This window comes from Danio rerio, chromosome 6 (assembly GCF_049306965.1).
Source record: "Danio rerio strain Tuebingen ecotype United States chromosome 6, GRCz12tu, whole genome shotgun sequence".
NCBI lineage: Eukaryota > Metazoa > Chordata > Actinopteri > Cypriniformes > Danionidae > Danio > Danio rerio.
The window spans coordinates 62125001-62137736 of NC_133181.1; the positions used below are offsets into that span (position 1 = coordinate 62125001).

The 12736-nt window shown below is 38.1% G+C and overlaps 1 protein-coding gene and 1 long non-coding RNA gene across 5 annotated transcripts in view; one reads left to right on the forward strand and one right to left on the reverse strand.

Moving 5' to 3' along the window:
* LOC137495897 (uncharacterized) overlaps positions 1-12736 on the forward strand; it is a 64288-nt gene that overhangs the window by 41340 nt on the left and 10212 nt on the right. The window contains exons 7-10 of one of the 4 annotated variants that reach the window (XR_011015880.2): positions 2045-3002; positions 4774-4818; positions 6872-7167; positions 7264-7362. This is a non-coding gene — a long non-coding RNA (uncharacterized lncRNA). Of the gene's footprint in view, positions 1-2044; positions 3003-4773; positions 4819-6871; positions 7168-7263; positions 7363-11144; positions 12437-12736 lie in introns of those variants that run through there. The other 3 variants (XR_012408328.1, XR_012408329.1, XR_012408330.1) reach the window with 3 other exon arrangements.
* On the reverse strand, positions 3457-11703 carry LOC100329520 (inhibin beta B chain). Its single transcript, XM_002662570.8, has 2 exons — positions 11160-11703; positions 3457-7310 (listed from the first exon to the last, which is right to left on the reverse strand). Exons 1-2 carry the CDS (start codon positions 11512-11514, stop codon positions 6559-6561), a joined length of 1107 nt encoding a protein of 368 aa, XP_002662616.3. The 5' UTR covers positions 11515-11703; the 3' UTR covers positions 3457-6558.

Genomic DNA, 12736 nt, shown 5'->3' on the forward strand with positions numbered 1-12736 from the left:
CACCTGCCTGGATGTTTCACGTATGCCTAGTAAAAGCTTGATTAGCTTGTTCAGGTGTGTTTGATTAGGGTTGGAGCTAAAATCTGCAGGACACCGGCCCTCCAGGAAAAAGTTTGGTGACCCCTGGCCTATTGGTTAGCGTATGGTGCAGTAGCACTTCAGGGCGTCCCGAGTTAGAATCCAGGCTCGAGGACATTTCCCAACCCCTCTCTCTCTCCCCCACTTCGCTCCCTGTCTGAAATACTGTCCTATATAATTAATAAAGGCCAAAAATAAATCTTTAAAAAGAAAAGGAGTGTAAAGCATGCATAAATGTGTTAAATTTAATTATTAACCTAACTTTGGGTCTTTTCTTTGTTTTTAATTTTAATTCCATGGATTCTCATAACTGGAGTGGGAAATATGAGTTATAAATGAACGTAAAGCAGTGAATGAGTCTTACTGAATGACTTTATAGAGTCAAAAAAAAAATGCTGGGTTGTTTTTAACCTGGTGTTGGGTCTTTTGTTTGCATACATTTTTAGTGGAATGCATTCTCATAACTCGAGTGAGGAATATGATTTAATTAAGAATGTAGTCGGCACAATAGTCTAGTGGTTAACGCGCTGAAATGTGGTGCAATAGCACTTCAGGGCGTCCCGAGTTAGAATCTCAACTCAAGGACATTTTCCAACCCTACTCTCTCTCTTTCTCCCACTTCTCTTTCTGTCTGAAATACTGTCCTATCCAATTGATAAAGGCCAAAAATAAATCTTAAAAAAAAATTAGTATAAAGCATTCATGAATGTGTCTGATTTAGTGGCTGACTGTATAATGTTAAAAATGTTGGGTTATTTTTAATCTAACGTTGAGTCTTTTCTTTGCATTTATTTTTAATTCAATGCATTCTCAAAACTTGAGTGAGAAACATGATTTAGAAACGAATGTAATCCCACAATAGCCTAGTGGTTAGCGCACCGACATATGGTGCAATAGCACGTCAGGGCGTCACGAGTTCGAATCTGGGCTCGATGACATTTCCCTACCCCCTGTCTCTCTCTCCCACTTCGCTTCCTGTCTAAAATCTGTCTTATCTAATAATAAAGGCAAAAAGGCCAAAAATAAAAATGAACATAAAGCAGTAAATGAGTCTTACTGAAGCACTGTATAGAGTCTAAAACATGCTGGGTTGTTTTTAACCCAATGTCGGGTTAAACATGGACAAACCCAACACTGATTAAATGAGTTTATTTAAATAAATTAAATGACACTTTTTAACCCAATGACTGGGTATGTACTTATTTGACCCAATATTTGGTTAAAACAACCCACTTGAGTTCCATTGGAAGGTCGTTTGAGTTACAATAAGATTTAATTGGTTCATATTTTTACTAACATGACCGAATATTGAACTATGTTTATGTAGCATTTATTTATCATCGTTCAACATTTAGAGGTGGCACGGTGACTCATTGGTTAGCACTGTGGCCTCACAACAAGAAGGTAGCTGGTTCGAGTCCCGGCTGGGTCAGTTGGTGTTTCTGTGTGAAGTTTGCATGTTCTCCCGGTGTTGGCGTGGGTTTCCTCCGGGTGCTTCGGTTCTCCCACAGTCCAAACACATGCGCTATAGGGGAACTGGGTAAGATAAAATGTCCATAGTGTATGAGTATGAGTGTGTATGGCGGTTTCCCAGTGCTGGGTTGCTGCTGGAAGGACATCTACTGGATGCTGGAATAGTTGGCGGATCATTCCGCTGTGGTGTCTCTGAAATAAAGACTAAACTGAAGAAAAATTAGTAAATGAGTTCAATATTTACTTATGCATTATTCAAATTCTTGTTAACATTAATTAATGCACTGCAAGTTCACCTGAACTAACAATAAACGGCTTTATTTACATTCATTAATGTTAAAAAAGATGAATAAATACAGTAATAAATGTAATGTTTATTGTTTATTCATGTTAGTAAATGCATTACATAAGGTGTCACCTGACTGTCTGCATTTAAGGTTGTAATAAACAACTTTTCTTTTAATGTGTTTCCTAATGTTTTGTTTATTTACAGATTTGAAAGAAAACCCAGACCTTTGGACACTACAGCATGTGTATTATTTATATACACACACACTACCTGGCAAAAGCCTTGTAGTGGATCTCAGTTGTGAGAGCAACAAATAATAACTTGACTTCTAGTTGATCGTGTGTAAAAGTGTCAGAAGGTGGATTTCATCTGTTGATCTGCATCCCGATCATCACCAGTACTGCAGAAGACCTACCGGAACCAGCATGGAGCCAAGATTCTCTAATAAATCAGTCAAGTTTGCTGAAGGGAACATCATGGTTTGGGGTTACATTCAGTATAGGGGCGTGCGAGAGATCTGCAGAGTGGATGATCAACATCAACAGCCTGAGGTATCAAGACATCTGTGCTGCCCATTACATTACAAACCACAGGAGAGGGACAATTCTCCAGCAGGATAGCGCTCCTTCTCATACTTCAGCCTCCACATCAAAGCTCCTGAAAGCAAAGAGTGCTCCAGGATTGGCCAGCCCAGTCACCAAACATGAACATTATTGAGCTGATGAAGGAGGAGGTGTTGAAGATGAACACAAAGACTCTTGATGAGCTCTGGGAGTCCTGCTGAACGCTTTCTTCTTCATTCCAGATGACTTTATTAATCAGTGATTGGAGTCATGTCAGAGATGTATGGATGCAGTCCTCCAAGCTCATGATGGAGTCAGACACAATATTCATTCTGTCTCCACTGCAGCAGGACTTTATATTCTATACTGGACATTATTTCTGTTCAGTGACGAGACTTTAGTCTGAGCAGAGTCAGACCGCACTGTCCTAATCAAATCATTAATAATCAAGGCATGATCAGATTTCATTGAGCTCAAATAAGCAAAATCTAGAGGCCTTCACCTTTCATATAAGACACTTCTGACACCAAATCATCAACTAGAAGTCAAGTTATTATTTGTTTTCCTAAAACTTGGATGGGCCACAACACTTTTGTCAGGTATTGCATTTATATACTATTTTGTTTCCTTTATTTTATAATATATTTTTATATTTATTTACAAATATACATTCAATATCACATTCACAACTAAACCAAATGATCATATCTTCATGGTAAATCGTCCATTTTTGTCTCTCTGTCTATAAACGATTGAAGCCATGCCAGAAATATTTCACCGTTGTTTACTCGTCAAATAAAGACATCTATAAAAGCCACTTCAATTATTTGCTCGAGCAAACACGCTCTTTGCCTTTTAGACATTATTGATCGACTTCACAGAAATGCTGCTCTTTTCCAGGGGTAATGATCAATATCTTGTCAGCTGATAAGAGACTGTATGACATAGAGGGATATTGTAATATCAGCAAGGATTTCATCTGCATTTATTCAGTCTTTTAAAGTGACCTTTGACCTCGTATTTAAGTCTCATAAACAGAACGAATGAGGAAAATGCTTTAAAAAACTCTTTATTTTTAAAAATATATACATATTCAGCAAAATTACAAAGTACAACATGTTTATTTCCAAGAAAATATCCCTTTATTATAAAAAATTATAGAAAGGATTAATCTCTGTGCTCCTTCGGAGGGAGCTGTGCCATAAGTTACAGTATCATATTTCAGTCAAAGCTAAAAAAATACACAAAACACACATTGTAGATTGGGTGTGCATGGCTTAGCTAGGCAAAAAAAAAAAAACAGGTAAAGTGCAAAAACCGCTGTTAGCATGAAACCCTACACTAGCTAGTGTGCATCCCTAGGAAGTGCTTCAAACTAAATAAAAAAATGAGAAATGTCATAACACACACAAAAATAAACACATAAACATGGCAGAAATACACGTGTAACATGTGCAATGTAGATTATTGTACTGTTTGCAGATTATCCCATAAATAAAATGTATTAATATTACAAAATAAAAGCCAAAGTGTGTCTGTTTGAACTGAATAAAGCAGCTTGGAACACAGATTTAGTTGCATTTGCTGGTGCAATGTAGCGTAAACAGTCACAAAAGATGAGAACTATTCTCAGATTCTGATGCAACACTTCCACAACCCATGCACAAATAATATCTAAATATATACAGGGTTCCCACTTCAATATCAAATATCCTTTCGCTGACTAATAAGCTGAATTGAATGGAAATGTAGGCCGCTGTTGTGCTTGCATATTAATAATATAATATCAGATTAACATCTTAAAATAATTGCATTGTCATATTAAAATTATTTAAGCTTGGATATTATTTTGCATGACTTTAATAGCCTCTATGAGAACAACAATTGCTCAGTTTCTGATTAGATTAGCTCAATAGCAGTTTATATTTAGCTTAAGTTTTCATTTAAAAGCCAAATATTGAAGCCAAAGCTCTTACATTCTCTTTAAAAGCCTTGACTGGTGACTGCAATTGACTCCAGTCACTTCAACACTGTAAAATAATGATCAGTGAGTCGTTTTATGTTACTTTTTTAAGTTGCAAATGTTTTAAACTTGCTTTTTTAAGTCTGTTTAATTGATGTAAGTTGATTTATAGATTTATTTGAACTAAAGACATTAAGGCAACAACAAATGTTTACAATGAGCAAGATAATAATTACAATTGAGCTGAAAATAGTCTAAACATAACCACAATAGACGTGAAACAGCATGATATAAACCAATTAGATTTGAACAATTTAAAGTGACACACACAAATCCCTGATATTCCATGACCTGGACAAAAATATATATAAAAAAACGTTTAACATCTGGAATCTGCTCTCTTCCAGAAATTCCTGGACCCGTGGGAACCCTGTGTTTCCTCCGCATCACAGGTCAGTCTGCGCTTACAGTGACTTTGATTTCCCTGAGCATTTTTATAAGGAACTATAATGCATAAGCTTTGCTCACATGCAGCCAAAGCCTCCATTAGAGAGTATTTCAGCAGATACAGTTGAAGGCCAAATTATTACTGAAATTTGAACACTTATCTCCCAAGTGCCTTTACACAGAGCATCACATAATTTCCTATAATATTTTGTTTACCTGTTTGGCTGGAATAAAAGCAGTTTTTAATGTGATTATATTTACCGTTCCTGTTCCGATTGGCTACAGAATGAACCACAGTTGTCCAAAAATAGGGTATACGCCGAGCTAGTGCTTCTTTCCATGCTGATAAACTTCCGGGGAATGGTTAATGTGAGTTTTTTAATATTTTATACGGTTCCTTTTACAGCATCGATGTCTTAATGTCATTCAAATACAATCAATTAAACAGATTTTGGCATTCATTTAGTTGCTCAAGTATAAAATGAAAACAGCATTCACTCGCATGCGCAGAATCGGCACACTCTCAGAAATAAAGGTATGTGAGCTGTCACTGGGGTGGTTCCTTTTCAAAAGGTACACATTTGGGCCTAAATGGTCCATATTGGTACCTCAAAAGCATATATTAGTACCTAAACATTTTAAGAGGAACACTTTTGTACTTTTTAGGTACTAATATGTACCCTTGAGGTATTAATATGCACCTTACAGGTACAAATGTGTACCTTTTAAAAAGGTACCACCCCAGTGACCGCTCACATACCTTTATTTCTGAGAGTGCAGGCTTGCGCAGAAGCTCCATTGATAAACTGGGGTAAAAGAAATGCTCATATTATAAAGACATGGGGGAAATGTAATTTAATGCAGTGCATCTGAGACCCATTTAATATTGTATATCCCACAGCCAGTGGACAGCGCTAATTTTTAAAGAAAACAGACCTTAAACCGATTTTGCAATGGCATACAGTTCAGCGGAAGCGCTTAACCTAGGTCACTCGCAAGTTAAAAGTCCTTTAGCATATTAACCTAGTTACGCCTCATTCACATAAGGCATCAACACTTCCTATTCACTTTGAATGGGTGATGTCAGGCGTTGCCGAACTGCATTGTAGATCCGTCGGCGCCGCTTCAGAGGCGTTGCTCACTGCAGAAGTTGGGACTTGCTCAACTTTTCAAGCGCCGATGGAAGCGTCAGCCAATCAGATCGCTGTATGCAAATACACCAGCTCAGACAGTGGCCTATTGCTGATTAATTTCATTGGCTGACGCTGCTATGACGATCGCATCAGCCCCAACTTCAGACACGCCTTCAGTCAAGCGTTGACGCTGAAGCCCCGTGTGAATGGGGTGTTAACCTAATTAACCTACACTGAATCAAATGATGCATTGCATTTACTAATTTGTTTAAGGTAAGTGATTGCAAACAATTAATATGGGCTAACAAATTAGATTTAGTAATGTTTGTTTAACTTCAGCCCATATAAATTGTTTGCAACCACTTACCTAAATAAATAAGTTAATTACTATAGTTAACTAGTTAAGCCTTTAAATTGCACTTAAGTATGTTGCAAAGCAACTAGTAAAATAGGATGCACTGCCATCACGGCAAATATCAGAGAAGTCAGTCATTAGCAATTAGCTTGATGAAACAGAACAGAACAGCACTTAGGGAAATATCTGCATTTAAATTTCACATTAATAATTTACTCTTCAACTATAAATAATCCCAAAAAACACATGAGCAGTATTCATGTGCACCCACACGACTCAACAATCATATCCGGCACGTCGGTCTTCACAATAGTGTGCTGTGAATTAAAGTAGACCATAGACAGCGGGCGTCTCTGAATGGGCACGCAGCAGGACGACACCGCGGTATTGATACCGTTCGCTTTCAGCTGGCTGAAAACACTAGCGTGAAATGAGGAAGCGATGCCGGGAGAGCCGGATAAATGCTGCGGACACTGACCCATGCAATAGTTCATGTGGTAGCCCTCAGGAGCAATGATCCAGTCCTGCCACTGAATGTCTCGAAACTTAATATAGAAGTCTTTCTTGCAGCACACGCTCACGTCGTCGCCGCAGCGCAGGGAGCGTTTGCTGAGCGCGTGTTTGGACGGATCTTCACGCAGACGCACTTGTGCTACTAGAAACGGCTGATGGGACGAGTCTTCTGTCGGCTCTTTCTTGCACAGGTTTCGTCCTGCATCTTGGCACTGCACCTCCAGACGCAGACGCCGCTGTCCGCCGTCCAGAAATGCTTGCAGTGTGCTTGTGACGGGGAAGGTGTGCCATCCGCCCCGCGCCGCGTCTACGCTCCTCTGCAGGACCAGGGTTCGGTTTGTGCTGTCCGACAGGTATATTTCTGCGCTGATGCGGCTGCTTTCAGATGGACGCAGGTACAGCCATAATGAGGACTGCAGGACTTGAACGCTGTGGCCTTTCTCCTGCAGGAACTGGAAGGATAGACTGGTGTCGATGCTGTTAGGGAGATCGCCGTCTGTGGAGAAAACACACACACACACTGATGTCAGAAGAGATGCAGAGTTGAAGTAAGCTGCGTTCTGTCGAATTTACAGTAAGCAGTGGAAGCAGTGGCGCAGTAGGTAGCGCTGTCGCCTCACAGCAAGAAGGTCGCTGGTTCGAGCCTCGGCTCAGTTGGCGTTTCTGTGTGGAGTTTGCATGTTCTCCCTGCGTTCGCGTGGGTTTCCTCTGGGTGCTCCGGTTTCCCCCACAGTCCAAACACATGCGGTACAGGTGAATTGGGTAGTCCGTAGTGTATGAGTGTGTGTGTGGATGTTTCCCAGAGATGGGTTGCGGCTGGAAGGGCATTCGCTGCATAAAAACTTGCTGTATAAGTTAGCGGTTCATTCCGCTGTGGCGACCCCGGTTTAATAAAGGGACTAAGCCGACAAGATAATGAATGAATGAATGTTAGCGGTGGTTCCCAGAATTCTACGGTAAATAAATCCCAGTAGAAACCAAATGTAGTGCATTTTAATTGTGAGCTACATGTTTATGGTAGATGGTAAACTAAATTTAACTTACAGTGAAGTGAAGTGAATAAATAACATTCATTCATGTTCCTTCGGCTTAGTCCCTTTGTTCATCAGGGGTGGCCACAGCGGAATGAACCACCATAGGGTGTCCGCAGGGTCTTTAAAAGTCTTCAAAAATAAAAATGTAGGCCTTAAAAAGTCTTAAATCCACTAAAATATTATGTTAAGTCATTTTAAACAGGTCTGAATTTTCCAATGTCTATATTAAGCTACCCAATCAGACCAACAGCCATCCAATAACTATCATTCCTCTCAAGTAAAAGTTCATTTATTAACTCTATTTATTTATAAAGAAATGGTTTAACTATCTTCCATACAATAAAATTAGCTTTTAATTGTTTTTTTTCATGTTTCCTTAGCATTTAGCCTCGTGTAAGTCTGAAATTTCCTTCGTAATGGTCTTTAAAAAAGTCTTAAGTCTTAAATTTGACTTGATGAAACCTGTAGAAACCCTGCACCAACTTATCCTTAGTTTTACACAGCGGATGCCCTTCCAGCTGCAACCCAGTACTGGGAAATTAATGAATAACAGCACAGTAAAAAATGCAGTAATACAGTAAAGTTATAAAAATTAAAAAAATATATATGTATAAAGTTATTTTCTACTGTTAGATCATTCTAGTTTTTTTTCCTGTTCACGTTTACTTGATTCACGTTGTAAGTTCTTATAAGTGCCATCTGAATCAGACGAGCTGAAATGTTGAAGTATTCTGTATTCAGTGTGCTGTGGTTGGGGAAAACTAGGACAAACAATGTGCAATAATAATAATAATAATGGTTGAATATTAATAGTTTAATAGTATTAAAAGGATGGTTCTCTCAAAATGAAGACTGAATTTTTCATTTACTCTCCCTTTTTTCTCTCATTTTCTTCTCTTGAACAAAAAAAGATTTTGAAAAATGTTAGAAAATGTTTTTCCTGTAGTGTTTACAGGCTTTCAGCATTCTTCAAAATATCTTCATTTGTGTTTAACAGAAACACATAAAGGTTTGGAAGAGTAAATAATGAGTACATTTTAATTCTGGCGAAATCACTTTTACACTTTATAGGGCTCTCATTGAAATATGCATTAGAAAAACTCTGGAGTTACAAGACTTCTGAACTTTTATCATTTAAAAACAGGGTTTCCATACATGGTTACTCACTTGATTTATATATATATATATATATTTATTTAACCTATAATGTTTAAGATTTGCTAGCCTTGATTATTGAGTATTTCAGCAAATACAGTTAAACGCAAACATAAGCTATCTTAAACAAATATATTTTGACCTAGGAACTCGGGTCATCGTTGAAGAAAGCAGATCTGATTCTGTTCATTTAAAGCATTTTAAAAGAGTTTAATTAACGATTTATAAGCACATAAAGGTAATAAGCACTGATCTTACACATTTTATAAATGCATTATTAAAGAAATCATTGAAGTAATTGAACAAAGGATCTCTAAAAGGGGTTATTTCCACTCAATTTTGGGGACAAAACCAACTGCTGGGTTAATTGTAATATTCCATTAACTGCACCACCAAGAAAGAAATGTTTGGATTGCATTTCTTAACTCGTAATGTTGCTAGTTAACACACTCTGTTCAACACATCCCCTAATTTGTAAAATATCAGCCTCTACCAAATGGTTGAAATGTCGGTTTATGGTAAAAGTACCGGAATCAATACATAAACTATAAAAATCAGAAAATAAGAAGTGTAAGACAAATTTATTTGCAATTAATTTACAAAAAAATAAATAAAATAAAAACATTTTTGAATACTAAATCATCTTTATTGTTTGAATTATGCCATAAAATATTTCAGATTCTCATTGAACAAGCTTTCTTGTTTTTTTTTTTTTTTTTTTTTTTTTTTTACAATAAAACCAAAATTAAGTGTAGTAGTGCCACAGGTGCACTACAGGATGTTTGTTTGATTTGTTTTGTAAACCAACAATGCTGTGTGTGAGCTTTTGTTAAAAACAATAATTCTTTAAATGACTTTAACATTCATTATTTAAAACAGTCAAAATATGATCAATCACTTGGTAGAGCAGGAAGCTAAAGGGTTATTTCTACACTCTCAGAAATAAAGGTGTGTGAGCTGTCACTGGGGTGGTACCTTTTCGAAAGGTACACATTTGTACCTAAAATGTCTATATTAGGGTACATATTAGTACCTAAAAAGTACAAAAGCGTTCCTCCTGAAATTTTTAGGTACTAATATATACTTTTGAGGTACCAATATGGACCCTTTAAGTACAAATGTGTACTTTTTGAAAAGGAACCACCCCAGTGACAGCACCTGTACCTTTATTTCAGAGAGTGCAGGATCAAATTGCCTTGAAAACCTCAGCATTTTTAGAGGGATTACTATTTTTCAATGTAATTCATTCATAAAACTGTCCTTGTCTGCACATTTGCAGATGGTTTCATGAGCAGGAAAGTCATGTACTCATAATTAATATAAAACAAGTGTATATAGCACATTTTAACCTACAGCTGAAGCAGTTTTAACATGGAGGAAATCAGTTTCTCAACGTAAAATGTTAGTAAAAACTTGAACAAAACTGGATGAACACAAACACGTTTAAAGATGTTTCTTATGAACAATATAGACGCACAAATGTAGTCTGCTAGTTTATAATATTGTAAAAGTGTATGCAGTATAATAACTTTTAACGTATGGCTAGTTTTAACATTGAGGGAATCAGATTCTCGGTGTAAATCGTTCGCAACTGTTTAATTCCGTGTGCACGTTTGGGTAAAGTCGCCGCGTATCTGAATGTGCTGCGTATCTCAATGTAAACACGTTTAATTTAGCAATGTTTAACTTCATTTGTTTGTTTAAATTCAGGCCATATGAATAGTTTGCCAGCCAGTTACCTGTCTGTCACGGCGAATCTGTTACTGGGGCGGTATCTTTACAAAAGTTGCAGTTTAGTTCCTAACAGGTTCTTATAAGTTGTATAAGGTTATATATGCATAGATAGATAGATAGATAGATAGATAGATAGATAGATAGATAGATAGATAGATAGATAGATAGATAGATAGATAGATAGATAGATAGATAGATAGATAGATAGATAGATAGATAGATAGATAGATAGATAGATAGATAGATAGATAGATAGATAGATAGATAGATAGATAGATAGATAGATAGATAGATAGATAGATAGATAGATAGATAGATAGATAGATAGATAGATAGATGAGATTTCGGAGAGTATGCATGCGCGCACTCATCTCCAATGAATGTTTATTAAGATGGTTGTTCTGCAGGTCAGATGCACTCACCGATATCAGCGAAGCTCACGATCTCGTAGGCCTGGTTGCTGGAGCGCGAGTTCGGCAGGTTGTTCTCCAGCTCCAGGGTTCCGTCCTGTCGGATGCGGCCCGCGTGGAGCTTCCGTAGCGCCGTCATGAGCGCCGCCCGCGGGACCGTCTGCGTGATGTTCGGCCTCTCCCGCAGGTGCAGTTTGCTCAGGATCTGCTGTTTGGCGATCTCCACCAGGTACTGCTGCTCCGAGCCCTTCTCCATCGCCGGCAGACCGCACGTCGAACAGCCCGTAGTGGCAGCGCGCGCTCCTGAATCTGCGAACGCGCACAGCACCACCAGCGTGGATAGATTCAGACACGAAAGTAAATGCATGTTCTGCTTGCTTGAGTTCGGGACAGTCTTGGAGAGAGACGCGCACTAGCAGATGGATGCAGAGAAGTGAGCTGCACCTGAGCACTTACAGGTGGAGTAATCCATCAAAAGTTACCGTCACACGTTTAGATGACGCGCCTCGTGTGCGCTCTGGCTGTTACGCGCGCGCCTGAGGGAGGGTGGATTCACACATGCACACATACATAGATAAATATATATAGACCCGCAGGAGTTGATCATTAGCCAGAACAAATAAACATACTACACTTACAGTGCCACGTCGAGCCGCGGCTGTGTGGATCCAAGTCCGAGGAGTGACCCCTGTCCCAGTGACCCGCAGCAATGCGATGCATCCACACCAAACACATGACAGGACAGCGCAGACTGATGCATGACGCAATCTGACTGATGGGAAATAAAAGCACAGCATCTGCTCATCATGCATCACCTTATAATTGCGCACACGCTGTAAAAGGGATTAGTTACCTTACTTTAACAAAACAACTGAGTAAATGTTTAAAGCAACAAGTTGATTTTACTTTTAAAAAGTCAGCAAACACACAGTGACTTAACATTGCTAATTGTGCACATAGTTTATCTAAAAATGGAGTAAACTCGTTACCTTATAATTATGAAGTCACCTAATCGCTTTCCACAGTGCGCGCAGAATAGTTCAATTAATTTGAGTTTGTTTTGGCTTTTTTTGCATTATGTTATTGCATTACAGTCAAAATCAGAAAAGTGAAGGTTATTAGTTACCACAAACGCATAAGTTGCTAAAAACTTTAACTTATTAACTAGTAACCAACAGCTTTTAACAGCTAAACTTGTTATTAACAATAACATAGTTAACCTGCATTATATAGTATATGTAACATCTATCTGTACATGTTCAATAAAGTGTGCTCTATGTGTTGTTCTCGGATGTTTGGCATCATTTTACAACAACTATAGTTCGTTACTGGTTTTATCATATGATAATCAATTTAAATGTAATACATATCCATTAAAAAATACAACTCAGGCTCATTATTGATATGTACCCCTGTATACTTTTCTGGAGAGCACCAAATACTTCACAGGAGGTATGTTTTTTTATATATAGTTTTTGTTTTCGTGAATCCACCAGAGACCACTGTGTATGCTTTTTTATATCTCAAAATTCTCTCGCAAGTGCCTTTCACACCTGCTGTTCTCACAAAAATCCACCAGAGGCCGCTGT

Bases quoted from the DNA above. Each gene is read 5' to 3' on its own strand.
- LOC100329520 (XM_002662570.8), bottom strand. From the start codon at position 11,514: ATGCATTTACTTTCGTGTCTGAATCTATCCACGCTGGTGGTGCTGTGC. The intron at 7,311-11,159 runs GTGAGTGCATCT...TTTTCTCCACAG, and splicing joins CGTGAGCTTCGCTGATATCG to ACGGCGATCTCCCTAACAGC.